This window comes from Dendrobates tinctorius, unplaced genomic scaffold, assembly GCF_039654945.1.
Source record: "Dendrobates tinctorius isolate UK_male_01 unplaced genomic scaffold, ASM3965494v1 ptg000388l, whole genome shotgun sequence".
NCBI lineage: Eukaryota > Metazoa > Chordata > Amphibia > Anura > Dendrobatidae > Dendrobates > Dendrobates tinctorius.
The window spans coordinates 1,178,077-1,200,710 of NW_027362054.1; the positions used below are offsets into that span (position 1 = coordinate 1,178,077).

At 44.5% G+C, this 22,634-nt stretch overlaps 1 protein-coding gene and 1 long non-coding RNA gene across 4 annotated transcripts in view; one reads left to right on the plus strand and one right to left on the minus strand.

Moving 5' to 3' along the window:
- The window catches only part of CACNB3 (calcium voltage-gated channel auxiliary subunit beta 3), a 343,020-nt gene that overhangs the window by 272,526 nt on the left and 47,860 nt on the right, over window positions 1-22,634 (plus strand). For all 3 annotated transcript variants that reach the window (XM_073563484.1, XM_073563483.1, XM_073563481.1), the window contains exons 3-5: window positions 5,866-5,988; window positions 6,884-6,999; window positions 7,076-7,146. In XM_073563484.1, coding sequence (XP_073419585.1) covers window positions 5,866-5,988; window positions 6,884-6,999; window positions 7,076-7,146 — 310 coding nt within the window. The remainder of the gene's footprint in view (window positions 1-5,865; window positions 5,989-6,883; window positions 7,000-7,075; window positions 7,147-22,634) is intronic.
- LOC141076151 (uncharacterized) overlaps window positions 1-22,634 on the minus strand; it is a 141,963-nt gene that overhangs the window by 58,068 nt on the left and 61,261 nt on the right. Inside the window, exon 3 of the long non-coding RNA XR_012227424.1 lies at window positions 5,844-5,973. This is a non-coding gene — a long non-coding RNA (uncharacterized lncRNA). The remainder of the gene's footprint in view (window positions 1-5,843; window positions 5,974-22,634) is intronic.

Sequence of the window (22,634 nt, forward strand, 5' to 3'; positions counted from 1 at the left end):
TGGGATCAGGGGTCATGCATGCCTTCAGGTGGACAACACTGATAAGTTTACTGACTTCTTTTCAGCATTGTTTTGTTTCCCCCCCTCAGTGCCCCCAGACTATCAGCTGCAGGGTCCTAATAGCAGTTTATTTTAATATACTTACAACTGTGACCACCATAGTGCTTCCATTAGTGTAGCCATAGTGCCATCATGAGTAACATCAGTCTGTCTACAGGAACAAGCCACAGTGCCACATCAAAGACAGATCTAATAATGCACCAGCCCAAGTACCACCATCTGTAGAGTTGCTTGCGAATGTATTCACCCCCTTGGCATTTTTCGTGTTTTGCTACCTCACAACCTGGAATTTCACTGTTTTTTGAGGGTTTGCATGAGTTCATGTAAATAATATATCTGGTTTTCTTTTTTTGTGTGAAGCAAACAACAAATAGGACAAAATAAATGTAAGTGTGCATAATTATTCACCCCCCCCCCCAAAGTCAGTACTTTGCAGGGCCTCCTTTTTGCAACAATTACAATTGCAAGTCGTTTTGAATAAATCTCTATGAGCTTTCCACATCTTGCCACTGGGATTTGTGCCCATTCCTGAAGGCAAAACTGCTCTACCTCCTTCAAGTTAGATGGTTTCCTCTGGTGACCAGAAGTCTTCAAATCTGACCACAGATTCTCAATTGAATTAACGTCTGGGCTATGAATGAGCCACTCCAAAACATTTACACATTCCACTTAAACCACTCGAGATTTTCTTTAGCAGTATGCTTTGGGTCATTGTCTTGTTGGAAGGTGAACCTCCGTCCCAGTCTCAAATCACTTACAGACTGAAGCAGGTTTTGCTCAAGAATATTCCTGTATTTTGCACCATCCATCTTCTCCTTGACCATTTTCCCTATCCCTGCTGCTGAAAAACATCCCCATAGCATAATGCTGCCACCGTCATGTTTCACTGTGGGGATGGTTATGAGCTGTGTTGTTTTGGCGCCAGACATAGTGTTTATATTGGTAGGCAAAAAGCTCAATTTTGGTCTCATCTGACCAAGGCACTTTCCTCAGTACATTTGGGGAGTTCCACATGTCTTTTGTCAAACTCAAAAGGAGCCTTACAATTTTGTGTGCACAATCTTCCATAAAGGCTACCTCTATGAAAGGTACAGCTTATTGTCATCATATGCACAGATACTCCAGTCTCTGCTTCAGAATTCTGCAGCTGCATCAGGGTTACCTTTGGTGTCTGTGCTGCCTCTTGGATTAATATCCTCCTTGCCCAGGCTGAGAGTTTTGGTGGGCGACCCTCTCTTGGCAGGCTTGTTGTGGTACCATGTTCTTTCTATTTGATGATAATGATTTGATGGTGCTCCGGGGGAACATCAGAGATTGAGATTTTTTTTTATAACCAAACCATGACTTGTACTTCTAAACATCTTTGTCCTTGGCTTGTTTGGAGATCTCCTTTACCTTCATGGTGTTGCTTGGTTAGAGTTGCCTCTTGCATAATGGTGTTGCAGCCTCTGTGGCCTTTCAGAAAATGTGTGTACAGTATATACTGGCAGACCATGTGACACTCTTGCTCGCATCAGAAATTTTTATGTGCTTCATCGCAAAAAGTGTAAATACATATGCACATGCCAATTTTTAGTTTTTTGATCCCATAAATGTAATTATTTTTCTCACTTCACCAACTTAGACTATTTTTTATCGGGTCTTTTTGTTTTTTATTGATAAGAAAGACAACAATATTACAAGTCATCCATTCAACAATAACATGTTTATTGGTAGATCATAGCCATCACAGTATTTTTATCCATTAAACTTAAACACTGTTCAGTTATATAAACCGCTCTGTCTCTTTTTTTTATAGTTCATTATAAAAAAAAAATTAGAACCAATAACTCTCCCCATTCCCCCAAATAGCAAACCAGAATAAACCATGTACAGATTTCAGTATACCAAATATATCCTGAATTGACTGACATTCAAGAGTCAGCCCTGAACTTTATGACCCTAAGCAACCCCTTTGACAGATACTCGGGAATACTGTAACTTCCTAACATGGAACCATTAAATGCCATAACCTCTAAATTATGCACTAGACAGTAGGCCTGGAACATTCAGTCAGGTTCCCCATATATTTTCAGATTTTTTTTATTGATTTTTTTTTCCTTTATACCCCCTTTTCCAACCAAATGTTATCATTAATTTGATTTATTAATTTGTTGATTGACAGAGGCTGCCCATCCAGTCAATGCAATGAAACAAGTTTCCGAGCTTGATATAGTATTCATAATAATCCAATAGCTAATGGTGAATCAAAATCTGTCGACTCTCCAAAATATCCCAACACACATATCTTATGGGCCGCCCGAAGTTGTACCCCAAAAACCCTTTGTATTAGGACCAAGGTATTTGTACAATATGAGCTCAAACTCCTACATTCTCAAAACATGTGCATTAAATGTGCGTCCTCCAGCCCACATCTAGGGCATTCCGCATTCAGGCGAACCCCAATCTTAAAAAGGAAGCTCGGCGTTCGATATACCCTATGTATGAGGTATATCTGAGAGTCTCTGAGATTCACATTGGGATAGTCTATGAATATGCTCCAACAGCTCCTTCCATTGCTCTTCTGTGATCTACCCCACATCCTCCTCCCATTTTAATTTTACTGTGCAATTATACCCACTGAAAGGGGACTGCAGTAGTTGCTGATATATTCTAGAGATTAGACCAGTCGTATTTTGCTGATGCTAATGATTCAAGGGCATACCTTTTTTTAATTACGGGTGCTGCATCACAAAACTGATTCTAGAACACGTCTCAACAATTGAAGGTATTGGAAAAAAAAAAAAAACCCGGGAAAGCTCATACTCTTGTTAAAGTTTAGTGAAGCTCTTGAGTTTACCATTTTCTACAGTTTGTATTCCCCTTCTGCTCCTAACCCTCAAACCACTTTAATTTGCCAAAATCAGCCAACTTATGGTTATTCCATATTGGAGTGAATTTGGAACAACTGGTACTTTCCAATAATTTCTTACCCCTATAGGTGAAAAGGATTTCTTGTCTTGCAAAAGACTATTTACTGCTGATGCATCACACACAATTCGGATTGCAAAAATATTTAAACAAAATAGGTAAAAAGCCAAGGAGGTAAATACTTTCGCAATACACTATTATTGTACTCCCATTAGTGCCTGCCACCAGGGCCAGCGCTAGGGGCAGGCAAACTAGGCATTTTACTAGGCCTCCAACTCCCCCGGGGGCTCCAGACAGTAACGTGCCGCTATGGGTGAGTTAGGGGGTCCGGTGCCAGCGCCATTTTCGCCATCCCATATCGTTCATTCAACTATATCATGCCGATATAGTTGAAAGCAAGAATGGAAGAGAGAGCGTCAGATAACGCTCCCTCTCCCATCATTCCCCTTCTGCATCTGACGTCACTTCATCGCGTGCCACACTGCTGAGGAGACACGTTGCAGAGACTGGCACAGTGGGGGACTGATTTTTTTTTTTAAATCAGTGAGTACATAGTGGTGACCACAATACTGAAGTAATATGGGATATGCATTACTATATGTACTCTATGGGGGCTGCATTATACTCTGTGGGGGCTGCATTATACTCTATGGGGACTGCATTATACTCTTTGGGGGAGCATTATACTCTGAGGCGGCATTATACTCTGTGGGGATGCATTGTGCTCTATAGGGCTGTGTTGTACTCTGTGGGGCTGCATTGTACTTTATTGGGGCTCCATTATACTCCATTATACTCTATGATGCTGCATTATACTCTATGGGCCTGCATTATACTTTATGAGGCTGCTTTATACTGTATGAGCCTGCATCGTACTCTATGGGGCCATGGTGCACTCTGTGGGGCCATGTTGCACTCTGTGGAGGACTATGGGGAGTGCATTATACTAAATGTACTATATGGGGGCTGCATTATACTCTATCAAAGACTATGGGCGATGCATTATACTGTATGCAGGACTATAGAGAATGCATTATATTATATGAAGGACAATAAGTATTATACTATTGGGAGTGAATTGCACAATATGGAGGACTATGGGGGTGCATTATACAATGTGGAGGACTAATGGAGCATTATACTATGTTGACGACTATGGGCTGTGCATTATACTGTATGAAGGACTATGGATAGTGTATTATACTATATGGAGGACTATGAGGAGTGCATTCTACTATATGTACTATAAGGGGGCTGCATTATACTCTATCAAGGACTATGGGTGATGCATTATACTGTATGCAGGACTATAGAGAATGCATTATAATATATGAAGGACAATAGGTGGCATTATACTATTGGGAGTGATTTGCACAATATGGAGGACTATGGGGGTGTATTATACAATATGGAGGACTAATGGCGCATTATACTATATTGACGACTATGGGCTGTGCATTATACTGTATGAAAGACTATGGATAGTGTATTATACTATATGGAGGACTATGGGGAGTGCATTAAACTGTATGGTGAACTATGGGGTGTGCATTATACTATATTGAGTACTATGCGGGTACATTATACAATATGGAGGACTATGGGATGCATTATACTATATTTAGGACTATGGGGAGTGTATTATACTATATAGAGGGACTATGGGGAGTGTATTGGACTATGGGGAGGGTATTATACTATATGGAGGACTATGGCGCATATTATACTATATGGAGGACTATGGGGTGTGCATTATACTATATGGAGTACTATAGGGTGCATTATAATATGCGGATAACAATGGGGTGCATTATACTAATTGAGCAAAATGCTGCCTGTTCATCAAGTGATTGGATTGTTTATGCCAGAAGAAAAATCATTGTTCTCAGCAGCACATCTGTACTGTTTGGGGACAGACTGATCTTCTAGTGATCATTCTGTTCCCATCATTCTTCCTCAGCCGCAGTAAAAAGGCCAGGAAACTAGCAGAATCAGAACCAATAAACAGAGTCATAGATAGCAGGAGCCAAATAAGAAGACAAAGTCTGCACGGTCTGAGGTCAAACCAGAATGTGCATCTAGGGATTAATGCAGAAGAGCAGTTGTGAAGAAATCAGTCCTGAGTATTCCACAAGGAACAGAAAACTAGGGAGTTAAATATTGCACTGATGAGCCCCCAAATCGGTCCTGGTCCACTGACTGCCGCTCCTGATTGGACATATTCCTTATTGCAGTGAGGCAGTAAAGTGCACTGGAGGTTTGCTGTACGCTTTTATCCCCACATACTGTATATCACCATTTGCGTAACAATGACCAGTTGCTTTAAAGACTAATTTTAATTAACATGATCAATTCAGTGCGAAAAAAGATTAATTGAGTTGTATTTACAGTTTTATGGTGAGCAATGTAGTGATCCATCAGGCTTAAATGTTTTGTTCTCCACATTCCTGCATTAACGACGTCAGATATTACAACAGGATGCTTTTTTACATTGAATGATGTGAACTGTAGTTAACTGCACAATCTGTAATTACATCCCTGCTGGATGCCTGTATTAACCTGCTATTGGAAAAATACACTTTGCCTGAAAATTGCTACTGTGCTTCAACATTCTAGAAAAGTGTATATCTGGTGTCACAAACCCTTGATACATGTAAGCCTGTTTTGCTGCACCTGCTTCTGCAGCTTTGTCCTATTCAGCCATTCCGGTAATTGATGGTGTGCAGGGGGTTAGACCTCCCACAATCACATGCAGATGTTATTTTGGGGGGATTTCTCTGTGTCCAAAATCTAAACCTACCCATAGAGTCCAGATATAACTGATCACATAATAACGTAATATAATCATTACCAATCATTTATGAGAAACTTACTAAACGCCATTTCCTTCTGCAGCTCAAGCCCGTTGCCTTCGCCGTTCGGACCAATGTCAGTTACTGTGGAGCCTTGGATGAAGAATGCCCAGTGCAGGGAACTGCTATCAACTTTGAAGCCAAAGATTTTCTACATATCAAAGAGGTGAACATGAAAATATGTGAGGTTGAAATGCAAAGGATATTGTATTCTAATCATATGTATTCTTTCATTTAACACCTATGTATAAATAATTGGAAGCAAAGAAAGGCAGTAAATGTTTTATTTGGTGGACATTTAAGTAAGATCTATGCTGATATTGGCTAATATGATCGATTTACATGGGTCTCCCTTATGAGCAGCTGTGCCTGGTACTGCAGCTTTCCAGTTTACTCCCATTCAAGTGGGGAGGACAAGTTAAAGGGGTTTTCCACTACTCAGACAACCCCTTCTCAATCCTTATGTTTCCCCCTTGTAAAATAATAACACCTAAACACTCCACTGGTGCCGCTCCAGCGGTGTCAGCACTGGCTCTCCGTGGATCACGTGACATTGTTATCTCACGTGATCCCAATCAGCGTTGGCTTCACTCTCCTCTCCTACAGACAATCATCTACGTGCTATTCCCACGAGACACAATGCTTATAAATATAAGGTTATTGCCACCACAACGTTTAATCAAATGATACAAGCCCACCTCAATGACAATAGGCACTTAGGGGGCACCCTTGGCATACAGTTCACTGCACCTTTACCCCTACATGCTTTACAACTATCTTTACCTCCCTCCCCTTCCTTGCTTTATAGGCGTAATAGTAGGGTGGAAATAGATAGGAAACCAGTAGGTGGGAAGTTGCACTGAACTGCTCAGTCACACCAAGGGTGCACCGATCACATGTGAACAGTCATTTTGTTCTATCAGACCCTCTTTAAGTATAGAAAGCCATCTGAGTAAGGCCACCTTGTCGTGGCAGGTGGGCTTACCTTTGGTTATGTAGTGTATGTCACAGAAATAACCTATTTCCTAGTTTACCATTCCTTTTTTTTAACTATTTCCCAGAAATACAACAATGACTGGTGGATCGGGAGGCTAGTGAAAGAGGGGGGAGACATCGCCTTCATCCCAAGCCCTCAGAGGCTAGAGGCCATTCGACTGAAACAGGAGCAGAAAGCAAGGTAAATTCTACATTCCTTATTTATTTCAATAAGACATATGGTTAATTGCCAAAGTAATGTTCTTTCATGTATTTAGGCGATCGGGTACCACTTCTGGTTTGGGAGACATGGTCTCAATCAATCGGCGTTCGCCTCCCCCATCAATGGGTAAGGATTGTTTTTTTCCTAGAACGATGACGTTTTTTATTATGAAACCGTATTCTGTCCAATGAAGTGGACATTTTTCCTTAAAGGTTTTTTTCCTTTAACAATGTACATTTTAAATAGTAGATAGTCAACAGCGTGTTAGGCAGTCCCTTCATATGTTACCGCTGTCCAACAGCCTTGAGACATGCAGCCACGGAGTCACAAATATATTATTCGAGCATGCCGAGGTTATTGATTAGCACTGGAGCATGCTCATATAACACGTTATCCGAGCTTGTTCACTCATCGCTATTTATGATCTCTTGACAGCGTGCCGAACAATTTCTGCCGCTTATTCTTTTTCTCCCTGCTGTGCTGACTTAGTCAATACAATACATTGTCAGGATGAGGTTCCCCCTTCTTGCCAACAATACTATCTCACACAGCGACATTTCTGTCCGTTATTACGTGTGCACAGGCCAGGAACTGTGTCCTTTATTAACTGTGATTGCTTCCAATGACTCTGTGACTTCATTAATTCTGCTGCTATTGCAACTACAAATGCAGGAGAAATTTCCCAAGAGGAAATTAATAAAACACAGCACTGGTCTTATGTCAGGGAACCATTTATTTTTCCATCTTCTTCTCCCTGTGTAACGCAGTATATACAGTATTGCACAGCGCCACCTCCATCCCAGCACTGTGTTTGGTATGGCAGCACAGAGCAGACCCGTCACATTCACATATATAAAGCAGAAGGGATGGCGGCACCTTTACTGAGCACTCTAGCGCAATGTCCATTGTCAGGATGTTCACGTTTAGGACGTGGCTACACACTACGTTATGTCCTAAGGCTGGATGTCCTGAGGGCAGCGGCACCATAGAGAGGTTATTTAAAAAGGAATTCCCATCTCAGCCATTTGAGCCATGGAAGCAAAGTGGTTTGCTGTACGACACCGATTCTGTAAATTCCAGTTGCTTTTATGGGAGTTACAGAAACAAGGTGGCTCAGCTTGGTTGTGTCCATAATCCTTGCCCTGCTCAGACCGGCATGTATTAAAGGGTGATTCTCATCTCAACCATTTATGCCTAAGATTCAGTTGTCTACCTCTTTGCACCAACCCGAGGTGGGTAGGATTACAGAAACAGCCAAGAGGGCTGGGTTTCGTTAATCCTGTAACTCCTATAAAGGTTAAGGAGAATTACAGAAGGAATGCAGCACAATGAGCGATACCATTCCCATATCTCTGCAATTAAGAAAACCACATAACTCACTGGGCTTCATTGTTTCCCTAACTTGTTTGCACTTCTGCAAACCTAAACTGAGGTCTCATACACCTGGTCCTATGAAAGCTATATACCACCCCAAAATATAAAGAGATGTAACGCAGCGCCCACAGATGTCGGTTGGCCGATACTATGGCTCCATATGTCTTCATGTAAGCATGCATGTTTTTTTTTCATTTGGATTAATATACAGTGGGTACAGAAAGTATTCAGACCCCTTTAAATTTTTCACTCTTTGTTTCTTTGCAGCCATTTGGTAAATTCAAAAAAGTTCATTTTTTTCTCATTAATGTATACTCTGCACCCCATCTTGACGGAAAACAAACAGAAATGTAGAAATTTTTGCAAATTTATTAAAAAAGAAAAACTGAAATATCACGTAGTCATAAGTATTCAGACTCTTTGCTTAACACTCATATTTAAGTCACATGCTGTCCATTTCCTTGTGATCCTCCTTGAGATGGTTCTACTCCTTTATTGGATTCCAGCTGTGTTTAATTAAACTGATAGGACTTGATTTGTAAAGGCACACACGTGTCTATATAAGACCTCACAGCTCACAGTGCATGTCAGACCAAATGAGAATCAGGAGGTCAAAGGGACTGGCCAAGGAGCTCAGAGACTGAGTTGTGGCAAGGCACACATCTGGCCAAAGTTACAAAGGAATTTCTGCAGGTCTCCAGGTTCCTAAGAGCACAGTGGCCCCCATAATCCTTAAATGGAAGATGTTTGGGGCCACCAGAAGTCTGTTGTGAATTCCCTTGCTCGGATTTCTGAGCCGAAGCTCCCTCTGCTCCCTCTGGTTGTTACTGAGAGTAGTGGAGCTGGCCAGGCTGATGGAAGTTCCCCACCTGACAACGATAATTGGGAACCTGGGATTACTGGCTGGGAGCATATAATTGAGCTGGCTACTCTTGAAGGTTGCTGGTGATTTTCCTCCTTGTGCATTTGGAGTTATTTTGTCCCCTGCCTGATCTGCATGGTTCAGTTAAGTGATTCTTTTGATAATCCTTTACATCTAATTTGGTTGTGCCTTTTTTTTTGCTTTCTGCTTTGTTGCTAGGGTTCAGCGTACTCACTGCTGGGGGTAGCGCTGGGCCCTGCTCTATATGATACAGCTTGTGTCAGTTTGTTCAGTCCTCTGTTATGTTAGTATCTTTTGCTTTGTTTCCAGTCTATACCAGAGTGCTGATCTAGTGGGGTTGAGGTCGTGTGGCCTCAGGTTTTTTGTATATTAGAAGTGTTGGATTTTTTTAGGGTTTTGTGCGTGATTGCAGACAGTGTCTTTTCTGTCCTGTCCTGTCTAGACAGCTTGGATCCCACCGTTTGCTCAGTCTGTTTTCTGCCTGTGTTTGTGTCTCATCGACAATATATTGTCACGATTGCGGCCGCAGACACGGCCCAGCAGGCGCCTCCACGCCGATGGCGAGGGGGCGGGCGTCGCCCGGGGACGCAATATGGACCCTCTATACCACAGAGGGGGACCAGGGCCTACCCGAACTAGGGAAGGGCAGCGACCGGGATTCTGTGGCAGCTGAGCATGTGGTCATTTGGTTCCGGACATCCAACACGACCTTCAGGCACCACTGCAGTCATCCAGCTCCAGGCAGCGGTCATCAGGTTCCAGACTGCGGTCGTCAGGCTTCGGGCATTGGACCTAGGAAGGAACTCAGGTGTGATGGTGCTAACACCGCAGGATTGCTGGGCCTGCATGGAGCTAGCACCGCATGGTAGTCAGAGCACAGCATAGTAGATGCTCAGCAGGAACACCGGTTACAAGAGTCTCAGAGTCACTGGGTGCAGGGCTCCAAACACAGAGGGATTCCAGGAACACAACACAGCAGACAGTTCAGACATGTCAGGTACAGGACAGGTACAGGATCAAGGATTCAGGCCCGGATATACCGCCTTCGGGGCAGGGCGAGGGAACAGCATAGGTACAGGATCAGGGATTCAAGCCTGGATACACCGCCTCTAGGCCAGGGCGAATTTAGACAGGGTCAGGTACAGGACAGGTACAGGAGCATGGATTCAGGCCCGGATATACCGCCTCCAGGGCAGGGCGAGGGAACAGGACCAAGCAGGAATCAAGGCAGGGACTTTGGTACCATAACCGAGACAGACAAGGTCCACAGACACGAGACACACATGGCAAAGTCCAGGAGCTTTGTGAGTAGCTCTCGCTCCGCCCATAGAGCAAGGTAAGTTTATAAAGGGGCTGCTGTTGTGAGTTCATTTTCCCCTTCACCATTGAGGTCTGATGAACTCCCTCTTCTGGTGAAGGAAGGTAGTGAGGCTGATTACCAAGCACCTGGGCAGGATGATGATGACTGGGTGATGGGAATTACTGACTGGATATAAGGCAGCCGACGCCCTTCTGCCTTGTTGGTGATCTCTCTGAGGGATTCTAGGAGACCAGTCTGATTCCTGCTCCTCAAAAGCTAAGTTTTCTGCTCTACTTTTTGCATTTGTGTTTTGGTTTTGTTTTGCATTGTTTTCCTTGATTTCTGCCATTCCCTGCTGGGGTGAGCTGAATTCCTTTTTGCTCTGTCTTCAGAAAATACCTGAGTACTGATATAGTCTTTTTGAAGCCTAGCGTCTTCAGGGCTTTTTTCCGTATCAGCTGTTGGCTCTTGTTTTGATAGGGTTTTGGGCGGATTACAGACAGCAGCTTTTCTATCCTGTCCTATCTAGTTAGCTTGGGCCCCATCATTTGCTCAGCCTATCTTTCTATCTGTGTGTGTTTTTTCATCTTGCTTCACCGTCATTATATGTTGGGGGCTGCCTATTGCTTTGGGGTCTGCTCTGGGGCAGTTTAGATTTCCCTTTCTGTCTTTAGGCTATGTAGTTCTCCGGCTGTGATCGAGGGGTCTAGGGCACCGTAGGAACCCCCCACGGCTACTGCTAGTTGTTGTTGATAGGTTCAGGGGTCTGCAATCCGATAGCTGCCAACTTCTCTGGTTTTCTGGACTTAGCTAGTATTTCTGTTTTTGCCTCCTACGGTGACTCATTCATAACAGAATCACCAGCCATACCGCAGATCCTAGGGTGCTCAATAGCAGTAAAGAATTGTAAAAAGAAAAAAAAACAAAAAAAAACGGTGTGTATATTTTTCCTCTATATCTCTGAGGCCGTAGGGGGGATTTTTTTTTCTCTCAATGGAGATAAAGCAATTGTCTGATCGTGTGGAGCAGCTCGCTGCGGAAGTGTGGGGAATTTCCGCCTACTTTGCTCATTCACATGCTGCTGAACCAAAGATCCCTACTCCTGAGGTGTTTTTTGGGGATCGGTCTAAATTTTTGAATTTCAAAAATAATTGTAAATTATTTTTTGCCCTGAAGCCTAACTCGTCAGGGAGCTCCGCGCAGCAGGTTAAAATTGTCATCTCTTTGCTGCGTGGCGATCCCCAGGATTGGGCGTTTTCTTTGAAACCAGATGATCCTATTCTGACTAATGTGAACGCATTTTTTCAAGCCTTGGGGTTGTTGTATGACGAACCTAATGCTATTGATCAGGCTGAAAAGACCCTGTTGGCATTGAGCCAGGGTCGAGATTCTGCAGAATTGTACTGTCAAAAATTCCGAAAGTGGGCGGTCCTTACTACCTGGAATGATAATGCCTTGGCAGATCTCTTTCGAAAGGGTTTATCAGAAGCCGTAAAAGATACTATGGTGGGATTTCCTGTTCCCTCTGGTCTTGACGATTCTATGTCATTAGCCATTCAGGTTGATCGGCGTTTACGTGAACGCAGGACTGCACGAGAGGTGTTGCCACCTGTTGAACAAATGTCTGAACCTATGCAATGTGATAGAGTTTTGTCCAGGGAGCAACAACGTCAGGAGTTCAGAAGGCGTAATAAGCTGTGTTTTTTTTTGTGGAGATGCCTTGCATATTATTTCTGTCTGTCCTAAACGAGAGAAACATTTTGCACACACGTTTTCTGTGGGTGGTGTTCAACCTAAGTTTCTTCTGGCAATTACTCTGATCTGCTCCCTGTCCACATTTTCCGCCAAGGCTTTTGTGGTTTCAGGAGCAGCCCTGAACCTAATGGACTTGGATTTTGCTAAACGTTGTGGATTTCCTATGACACCTCTGCGGACGCCTATCCCTTTGAGGGGGATTGATGCAACTCCTTTGGCGAAAAATAAACCTCAGTTTTGGACCCAGGTGGTAATGCGGGTCACCCCAGACCTTTAAGAAAATTGCAGATTTTTGGTGTTGCATAATTTGCATGATACCATTGTTCTGAGGTTTCCCTGGTTGCAAATTCATAATCCAGTTTTGGATTGGAAATCTGTGTCTGTGGTGAGTTGGGGTTGTCGGTGTGCCCTTAGTGAGGCTCCGTTTTTTTCCACCTCTCCTCAGTCGCATGATGTTCCTGACTATTTGGCGGATTTTTATGATGTATTTAGTGAGAATGAGTCTGCGTCTTTGCCTCCTCATAGGAGTTATGACTGTGCAATTGAACTGAGCCCGGGGTGTAAATTTCCCAAGGGTCGGCTCTTCAATCTATCTGTACCCGAGCACGAGGCTATGCGATCCTATATTAAGGAGGCGTTGGAGAAGGGTCATATTAGACCATCCTCTTCACCCTTAGGTGCTGTTTTTTTTTTCGTGGCCAAAAAGGATGGTTCATTAAGGCCTTGTATTGATTATCGTGCCCTCAACAAAATTACTATTAAATATCAGTATCCGTTACCCCTGATTTCGGATCTATTCTCCAGAGTTAAAGGTGCTTGCTGGTTTACCAAGCTTAACCTCAGGGGGGCGTATAATCTTATCCGCATTAAGCATGGAGATGAATGGAAGACGGCGTTTAATACTCCGGAGGGACATTTTGAGTACCTGGTGATGCCTTTTGGGCTCACTAATGCCCCTTCTGTCTTCCAGTGCTTCATGAACGATATTTTCCGAGACTTTGTGGATACATTTTTGATTATCTATCTGGATGATATTTTGATCTTCTCCAAGGATTGGGATTCTCATGTGGAACATGTTCGGACTGTGTTCCGGATCTTGAGGGAGAATTCCCTGTATGTCAAGGGATCGAAATGCCTTTTTGGGGTACAGAGGATTTCTTTTTTGGGATTTATTTTGTCTCCGTCAACTATTGAAATGGACCCGGCCAAGGTACAGGCCATCTATGATTGGGTTCAGCCCACTTCTTTGAAGGCCCTCCAGAAGTTTTTGGGTTTTGCTAATTTTTATCGGAAATTTATAGCAAAATTTTCTAGTATTGCCAAGCCATTGACTGATCTGACTAAGAAGGGTGCTGATGTGTTGAATTGGTCTCCGGAGGCTGTTTCTTCCTTTCAGGAGCTGAAGCGAAGATTCACTTCTGCTCCGGTTTTGCGGCAACCTGATGTCTCACTCCCGTTCCAGGTAGAGGTGGATGCTTCTGAGATTGGTGCAGGAGCTGTTTTGTCCCAAAAGGATCCTGTAACATCTAAAATGAATCCCTGTGCTTTCTTTTCCCGAAAGTTCTCTCCATCTGAACGTAACTATGATGTGGAGAATCGGGAACTGTTAGCCATGAAATGGACATTTGAGGAGTGGAGACATTGGTTGGAGGGAGCTAAACATCAAGTCGTGGTCCTCACTGACCACAAGAATTTGATTTACCTGGAGTCGGCCAAACGCTTGAACCCTAGACAGGCTAGGTGGGCCTTGTTTTTTACACGTTTTGATTTTGTGGTCTCTTTTCTTCCTGGCACTAAGAATGTCAAGGCTGACGCTCTCTCTAAGAGCTTCTTTGCTGATTCTCCTGTGGTGACCAAGCCTGCTACCATCTTAGGCGAAGGGGTAGTTCTTTCTGCCATCTTGCCCGATTTGAGACGTGCTCTGGAAGAGTTCCAGGAGGACAAACCTGAGCGTTGTCCCAGTGGGAAGTTGTATGTTCCTGACCAGTGGAAGAAGAGAGTGATGTCTGAAGTTCATTGCTCTGCATTGGCTGGTCATCCAGGTATTTTTGGTACTAGAGATCTGGTGAGTCGGTCTTTTTGGTGGCCCGCCTTGTCTCGTGATGTCAGGAATTTTGTGCAGTCCTGTGGGACTTGCTCTCGGTCTAAACCTTGTTCTCGCTCTAGTGGGTTGTTGATGCCTTTGCCGGTTCCCAGGAGACCATGGACCCATATTTCAATGGATTTCATCTCTGATATGCCTGTCTCTCAGAAAATGACTGTTATTTGGGTGATTTGTGATAGGTTCTCTAAGATGGTTCATCTTGTACCACTCCCTAAGTTGCCATCTTCCTCTGAGTTGGTGCCCCTGTTTTTGCAATAGGTGGTTCGCTTGCACGGGATTCCTGAGAACATTGTATCTGACAGAGGAGTTCAGTTTGTGTCTAGATTTTGGAGGACTTTCTGTTCCAAGCTGGGAATTCAGTTGTCCTTCTCCTCTGCTTTTCACCCTCAGACCAATGGGCAGACGGAGAGAACAAACCAGACCTTGGAGTCGTATTTGAGATGTTTTATTTCCGCTGATCAGGATGATTGGGTTTCCTTTTTTCTCTTGGCCGAATTTGCTTTAAATGATAGAGCTAGTTCTGCCACTTTGATGTCACCTTTTTTTTGTAACTTTGGGTTTCATCCTCGATTTTCTTCAGGGCAGGTGGAGCCTTCTGCCTGCCCAGGTGTTGACACTGTGGTGGAGAGAATGCACCAGATCTGGGACCAAGTGGTGGATAAGTTATCTCTCTCCCAGGAAAAGGCCCAGCGGTTTTCCAACCGACATAGGACCATTGGTCCCCAGTTTAAGGTTGGTGATATGGTTTGGTTATCATCAAAAAATATCGCTATGAAGGTGGCTTCTCCTAAGTTTAAGCCTAGATTTATTGGACCTGACAAGAATTTGGAGATTATTAATCCGGTCTCTTTTCGTTTGGCTCTTCCTGTTATATTTAAAATCCATAATGTGTTTCATAAGTCCTTGTTGAAGAGGTTTGTTGAACCAGTAGTTCCTGGGGTGGCACCTCCGGACCCTGTATTGGTTGAAGGTAACATGGAATATGAGGTAGAGAAGATACTGGATTCCTGTCTGGCTAGATGGAGACTCCAGTATTTGGTTAAGTGGAAGGGTTATGATCAGGAGGATAATTCCTGGGTCTCTGCCTCTGATATTCATGCCAAAAGATTGGTGCGTGCCTTTCATCGGGCTCACCCTGATCGCCCTAGTGGTGTGGATGAGGGTTCGGTGACCCCTCCTCAAGGGGGAGGTACTGTTGTTAGTTCATTTTCCCCTTCACCATTGAGGTCTGATGAACTCCCTCTTCTGGTGAAGGAAGGTAGTGAGGCTGATTACCAAGCACCTGGGCAGGATGATGATGACTGGGTGATGGGAATTACTGACTGGATATAAGGCAGCTGACGCCCTTCTGCCTTGCTGGTGATCTCTCTGAGGGATTCTAGGAGACCAGTCTGATTCCTGCTCCTCAAAAGCTAAGTTTTCTGCTCTACTTTTTGCATTTGTGTTTTGGTTTTGTTTTGCATTGTTTTCCTTGATTTCTGCCATTCCCTGCTGGGGTGAGCTGAATTCCTTTTTGCTCTGTCTTCAGAAAATACCTGAGTACTGATATAGTCTTTTTGAAGCCTAGCGTCTTCAGGGCTTTTTTCCGTATCAGCTGTTGGCTCTTGTTTTGATAGGGTTTTGGGCGGATTACAGACAGCAGCTTTTCTATCCTGTCCTATCTAGTTAGCTTGGGCCCCATCATTTGCTCAGCCTATCTTTCTATCTGTGTGTATTTTTTCATCTTGCTTCACCGTCATTATATGTTGGGGGCTGCCTATTGCTTTGGGGTCTGCTCTGGGGCAGTTTAGATTTCCCTTTCTGTCTTTAGGCTATGTAGTTCTCCGGCTGTGATCGAGGGGTCTAGGGCACCGTAGGAACCCCCCACGGCTACTGCTAGTTGTTGTTGATAGGTTCAGGGGTCTGCAATCCGATAGCTGCCAACTTCTCTGGTTTTCTGGACTTAGCTAGTATTTCTGTTTTTGCCTCCTACGGTGACTCATTCATAACAGAATCACCAGCCATACCGCAGATCCTAGGGTGCTCAATAGCAGGAAAGAATTGTAAAAAGAAAAAAAAACGGTGTGTATATTTTTCCTCTATATCTCTGAGGCCGTAGGGGGGATTTTTTTTTCTCTCAATGGAGATAAAGCAATTGTCTGATCGTGTGGAGCAGCTCGCTGCGGAAGTGCGGGGAATTTCCGCCTACTTTGCTCATTCACATGCTGCTGAACCAAAGATCCCTACTCCTGAAGTGTTTTTTGGGGATCGGTCTAAATTTTTGAATTTCAAAAATAATTGTAAATTATTTTTTGCCCTGAAGCCTAACTCGTCAGGGAGCTCTGCGCAGCAGGTTAAAATTGTCATCTCTTTGCTGCGTGGCGATCCCCAGGATTGGGCGTTTTCTTTGAAACCAGATGATCCTATTCTGACTAATGTGAACGCATTTTTTCAAGCCTTGGGGTTGTTGTATGACGAACCTAATGCTATTGATCAGGCTGAAAAGACCCTGTTGGCATTGAGCCAGGGTCGAGATTCTGCAGAATTGTACTGTCAAAAATTCCGAAAGTGGGCGGTCCTTACTACCTGGAATGATAATGCCTTGGCAGATCTCTTTCGAAAGGGTTTATCAGAAGCCGTAAAAGATACTATGGTGGGATTTCCTGTTCCCTCTGGTCTTGACGATTCTATGTCATTAGCCATTCAGGTTGATCGGCGTTTACGTGAACGCAGGACTGCACGAGAGGTGTTGCCACCTGTTGAACAAATGTCTGAACCTATGCAATGTGATAGAGTTTTGTCCAGGGAGCAACAACGTCAGGAGTTCAGAAGGCGTAATAAGCTGTGTTTTTTTTGTGGAGATGCCTTGCATATTATTTCTGTCTGTCCTAAATGAGAGAAACATTTTGCACACACGTTTTCTGTGGGTGGTGTTCAACCTAAGTTTCTTCTGGCAATTACTCTGATCTGCTCCCTGTCCACATTTTCCGCCAAGGCTTTTGTGGTTTCAGGAGCAGCCCTGAACCTAATGGACTTGGATTTTGCTAAACGTTGTGGATTTCCTATGACACCTCTGCGGACGCCTATCCCTTTGAGGGGGATTGATGCAACTCCTTTGGCGAAAAATAAACCTCAGTTTTGGACCCAGGTGGTAATGCGGGTCGCCCCAGACCATCAAGAAAATTGCAGATTTTTGGTGTTGCATAATTTGCATGATACCATTGTTCTGAGGTTTCCCTGGTTGCAAATTCATAATCCAGTTTTGGATTGGAAATCTGTGTCTGTGGTGAGTTGGGGTTGTCGGTGTGCCCTTAGTGAGGCTCCGTTTTTTTCCACCTCTCCTCAGTCGCATGATGTTCCTGACTATTTGGCGGATTTTTATGATGTATTTAGTGAGAATGAGTCTGCGTCTTTGCCTCCTCATAGGAGTTATGACTGTGCAATTGAACTGAGCCCGGGGTGTAAATTTCCCAAGGGTCGGCTCTTCAATCTATCTGTACCCGAGCACAAGGCTATGCGATCCTATATTAAGGAGGCGTTGGAGAAGGGTCATATTAGACCATCCTCTTCACCCTTAGGTGCTGGTTTTTTTTCGTGGCCAAAAAGGATGGTTCATTAAGGCCTTGTATTGATTATCGTGCCCTCAACAAAATTACTATTAAATATCAGTATCCGTTACCCCTGATTTCGGATCTATTCTCCAGAGTTAAAGGTGCTTGCTGGTTTACCAAGCTTAACCTCAGGGGGGCGTATAATCTTATCCGCATTAAGCATGGAGATGAATGGAAGACGGCGTTTAATACTCCGGAGGGACATTTTGAGTACCTGGTGATGCCTTTTGGGCTCACTAATGCCCCTTCTGTCTTCCAGTGCTTCATGAACGATATTTTCCAAGACTTTGTGGATAAATTTTTGATTATCTATCTGGATGATATTTTGATCTTCTCCAAGGATTGGGATTCTCATGTGGAACATGTTCGGACTGTGTTCCGGATCTTGAGGGAGAATTCCCTGTATGTCAAGGGATCGAAATGCCTTTTTGGGGTACAGAGGATTTCTTTTTTGGGATTTATTTTGTCTCCGTCAACTATTGAAATGGACCCGGCCAAGGTACAGGCCATCTATGATTGGGTTCAGCCCACTTCTTTGAAGGCCCTCCAGAAGTTTTTGGGTTTTGCTAATTTTTATCGGAAATTTATAGCAAAATTTTCTAGTATTGCCAAGCCATTGACTGATCTGACTAAGAAGGGTGCTGATGTGTTGAATTGGTCTCCGGAGGCTGTTTCTTCCTTTCAGGAGCTGAAGCGAAGATTCACTTCTGCCCCGGTTTTGCGGCAACCTGATGTCTCACTCCCGTTCCAGGTAGAGGTGGATGCTTCTGAGATTGGTGCAGGAGCTGTTTTGTCCCAAAAGGATCCTGTAACATCTAAAATGAATCCCTGTGCTTTCTTTTCCCGAAAGTTCTCTCCATCTGAACGTAACTATGATGTGGAGAATCGGGAACTGTTAGCCATGAAATGGGCATTTGAGGAGTGGAGACATTGGTTGGAGGGAGCTAAACATCAAGTCGTGGTCCTCACTGACCACAAGAATTTGATTTACCTGGAGTCGGCCAAACGCTTGAACCCTAGACAGGCTAGGTGGGCCTTGTTTTTTACACGTTTTGATTTTGTGGTCTCTTTTCTTCCTGGCACTAAGAATGTCAAGGCTGACGCTCTCTCTAGGAGCTTCTTTGCTGATTCTCCTGTGGTGACCAAGCCTGCTACCATCTTAGGCGAAGGGGTAGTTCTTTCTGCCATCTCACCCGATTTGAGACGTGCTCTGGAAGAGTTCCAGGAGGACAAACCTGAGCGTTGTCCCAGTGGGAAGTTGTATGTTCCTGACCAGTGGAAGAAGAGAGTGATGTCTGAAGTTCATTGCTCTGCATTGGCTGGTCATCCAGGTATTTTTGGTACTAGAGATCTGGTGAGTCGGTCTTTTTGGTGGCCCGCCTTGTCTCGTGATGTCAGGAATTTTGTGCAGTCCTGTGGGACTTGCTCTCGGTCTAAACCTTGTTCTTGCTCTAGTGGGTTGTTGATGCCTTTGCCGGTTCCCAGGAGACCATGGACCCATATTTCAATGGATTTCATCTCTGATATGCCTGTCTCTCAGAGAATGACTGTTATTTGGGTGATTTGTGATAGGTTCTCTAAGATGGTTCATCTTGTACCACTCCCTAAGTTGCCATCTTCCTCTGAGTTGGTGCCCCTGTTTTTGCAACAGGTGGTTCGCTTGCACGGGATTCCTGAGAACATTGTATCTGACAGAGGAGTTCAGTTTGTGTCTAGATTTTGGAGGACTTTCTGTTCCAAGCTGGGAATTCAGTTGTCCTTCTCCTCTGCTTTTCACCCTCAGACCAATGGGCAGACGGAGAGAACAAACCAGACCTTGGAGTCGTATTTGAGATGTTTTATTTCCGCTGATCAGGATGATTGGGTTTCCTTTTTTCTCTTGGCCGAATTTGCTTTAAATGATAGAGCTAGTTCTGCCACTTTGATGTCACCTTTTTTTTGTAACTTTGGGTTTCATCCTCGATTTTCTTCAGGGCAGGTGGAGCCTTCTGCCTGCCCAGGTGTTGACACTGTGGTGGAGAGAATGCACCAGATCTGGGACCAAGTGGTGGATAAGTTATCTCTCTCCCAGGAAAAGGCCCAGCGGTTTTCCAACCGACATAGGACCATTGGTCCCCAGTTTAAGGTTGGTGATATGGTTTGGTTATCATCAAAAAATATCGCTATGAAGGTGGCTTCTCCTAAGTTTAAGCCTAGATTTATTGGACCTGACAAGATTTTGGAGATTATTAATCCGGTCTCTTTTCGTTTGGCTCTTCCTGTTACATTTAAAATCCATAATGTGTTTCATAAGTCCTTGTTGAAGAGGTTTGTTGAACCAGTAGTTCCTGGGGTGGCACCTCCGGACCCTGTATTGGTTGAAGGTAACATGGAATATGAGGTAGAGAAGATACTGGATTCCTGTCTGGCTAGACGGAGACTCCAGTATTTGGTTAAGTGGAAGGGTTATGATCAGGAGGATAATTCCTGGGTCTCTGCCTCTGATATTCATGCCAAAAGATTGGTGCATGCCTTTCATCGGGCTCACCCTGATCGCCCTAGTGGTGTGGATGAGGGTTCGGTGACCCCTCCTCAAGGGGGATGTACTGTTGTGAGTTCATTTTCCCCTTCACCATTGAGGTCTGATGAACTCCCTCTTCTGGTGAAGGAAGGTAGTGAGGCTGATTACCAAGCACCTGGGCAGGATGATGATGACTGGGTGACGGGAATTACTGACTGGATATAAGGCAGCTGACGCCCTTCTGCCTTGCTGGTGATCTCTCTGAGGGATTCTAGGAGACCAGTCTGATTCCTGCTCCTCAAAAGCTAAGTTTTCTGCTCTACTTTTTGCATTTGTGTTTTGGTTTTGTTTTGCATTGTTTTCCTTGATTTCTGCCATTCCCTGCTGGGGTGAGCTGAATTCCTTTTTGCTCTGTCTTCAGAAAATACCTGAGTACTGACATAGTCTTTTTGAAGCCTAGCGTCTTCAGGGCTTTTTCCCTATCAGCTGTTGGCTCTTGTTTTGATAGGGTTTTGGGCGGATTACAGACAGCAGCTTTTCTATCCTGTCCTATCTAGTTAGCTTGGGCCCCATCATTTGCTCAGCCTATCTTTTTATCTGTGTGAGTGTTTTTTCATCTTGCTTCACCGTCATTATATGTTGGGGGCTGCCTATTGCTTTGGGGTCTGCTCTGGGGCAGTTTAGATTTCCCTTTCTGTCTTTAGGCTATGTAGTTCTCCGGCTGTGATCGAGGGGTCTAGGGCACCGTAGGAACCCTCCACGGCTACTGCTAGTTGTTGTTGATAGGTTCAGGGGTCTGCAATCCGATAGCTGCCAACTTCTCTGGTTTTCTGGACTTAGCTAGTATTTCTGTTTTTGCCTCCTACGGTGACTCATTCATAACAGGCTGCCCCTCAGCAATTGGCTGGGGACAGCATTTCAAGCACACACACTAACCCTGATAAAAGCAGGGAAGGTGTGGCTGCGCACGCCCTAAGCACACACTGAAACCATTGCAGCACAATTAGTGCAGGAACTGCAGCTTAGAGCACCTGGCATTGTCTGCAAGCCTAGACACACGTGGAAAGTCATGCACCAGCTGCAAATGACCTCACAACCCGTGGACAGCTTCCACAGCGGCGACCAGTGACCGCACATGCGAATGGTCAAGCAGCAGAGCAAAGACCTAACACCACATGTGCAGCTATGCAGCAGAGTAGGGAACTTGTCACGGTCACGCGTGGCTGGACACAGCGCCTCCAGCAGGGCGGATTTAGATGACACGCGGGACCCTGGATACACCGCCTCCAGTTGGGCGAATTTATATAATAAAATGTGCAGCTGGATATGCCGCCTCCAACAGGCGAATTTCGGAAATTCACGTATGTCTGGAAACCCCGCCTCCAGTAAGGCGAATTTAAACAATAAAAGGGAAAATCTGGCTAACAATAACAATGGTGGCCCTGCCATAGGGAATGGGGATGTGGAGACCTCCTGCACTCCCCTGAGTCAGTGTCTCTATACTCCTAATGTTCCCTAGGCCGGTTCCGCACTGGGCGCTGCTCAGGATACCTTTAAACCCTAGCTCGCCCTCCACCTACCCCTTTCTAGTGTAATGGCCAGTGCAGAAACTAATCCCACCACTGCACTAAAACACACATAAGGAAAAGAGACAAAACAGGGAAACACCACTTAGCTTTGCTCTATTGCTTACGCTCCCAGCAACAGAGCCCACCACCTGCGTGCATCTTTTCCTCCGACCGGATCCAACACCATAGTGCAGCCTTGGAGCAAACAGAGTCCACCACCTGTGTACAGCTGTCCAGAAACAGAGTCCAGCATATGAGTCCAGCAAAAGAGTCCAGCATCATGAGTGCAGCTCTACACTATAGCTGCCACTCCACCAAGCCATTCAAGAACTCCTTGCTGACACCAAAGCTGCAACTCCACCAAGCCATGCCAGCCCTCCTCGCAGACACCATAGCTGCCACTCCAGGACTCTCACTGAGCTGCCTGGGACTCTCCTTCAGCTCCATCCTTCACCCAGGCTTGCTTGTAACTGAGGACTATCGCCAACAGTGATTACCACACCTGACACTCTTTATAGAGCAATCACACCTGTTTTATAA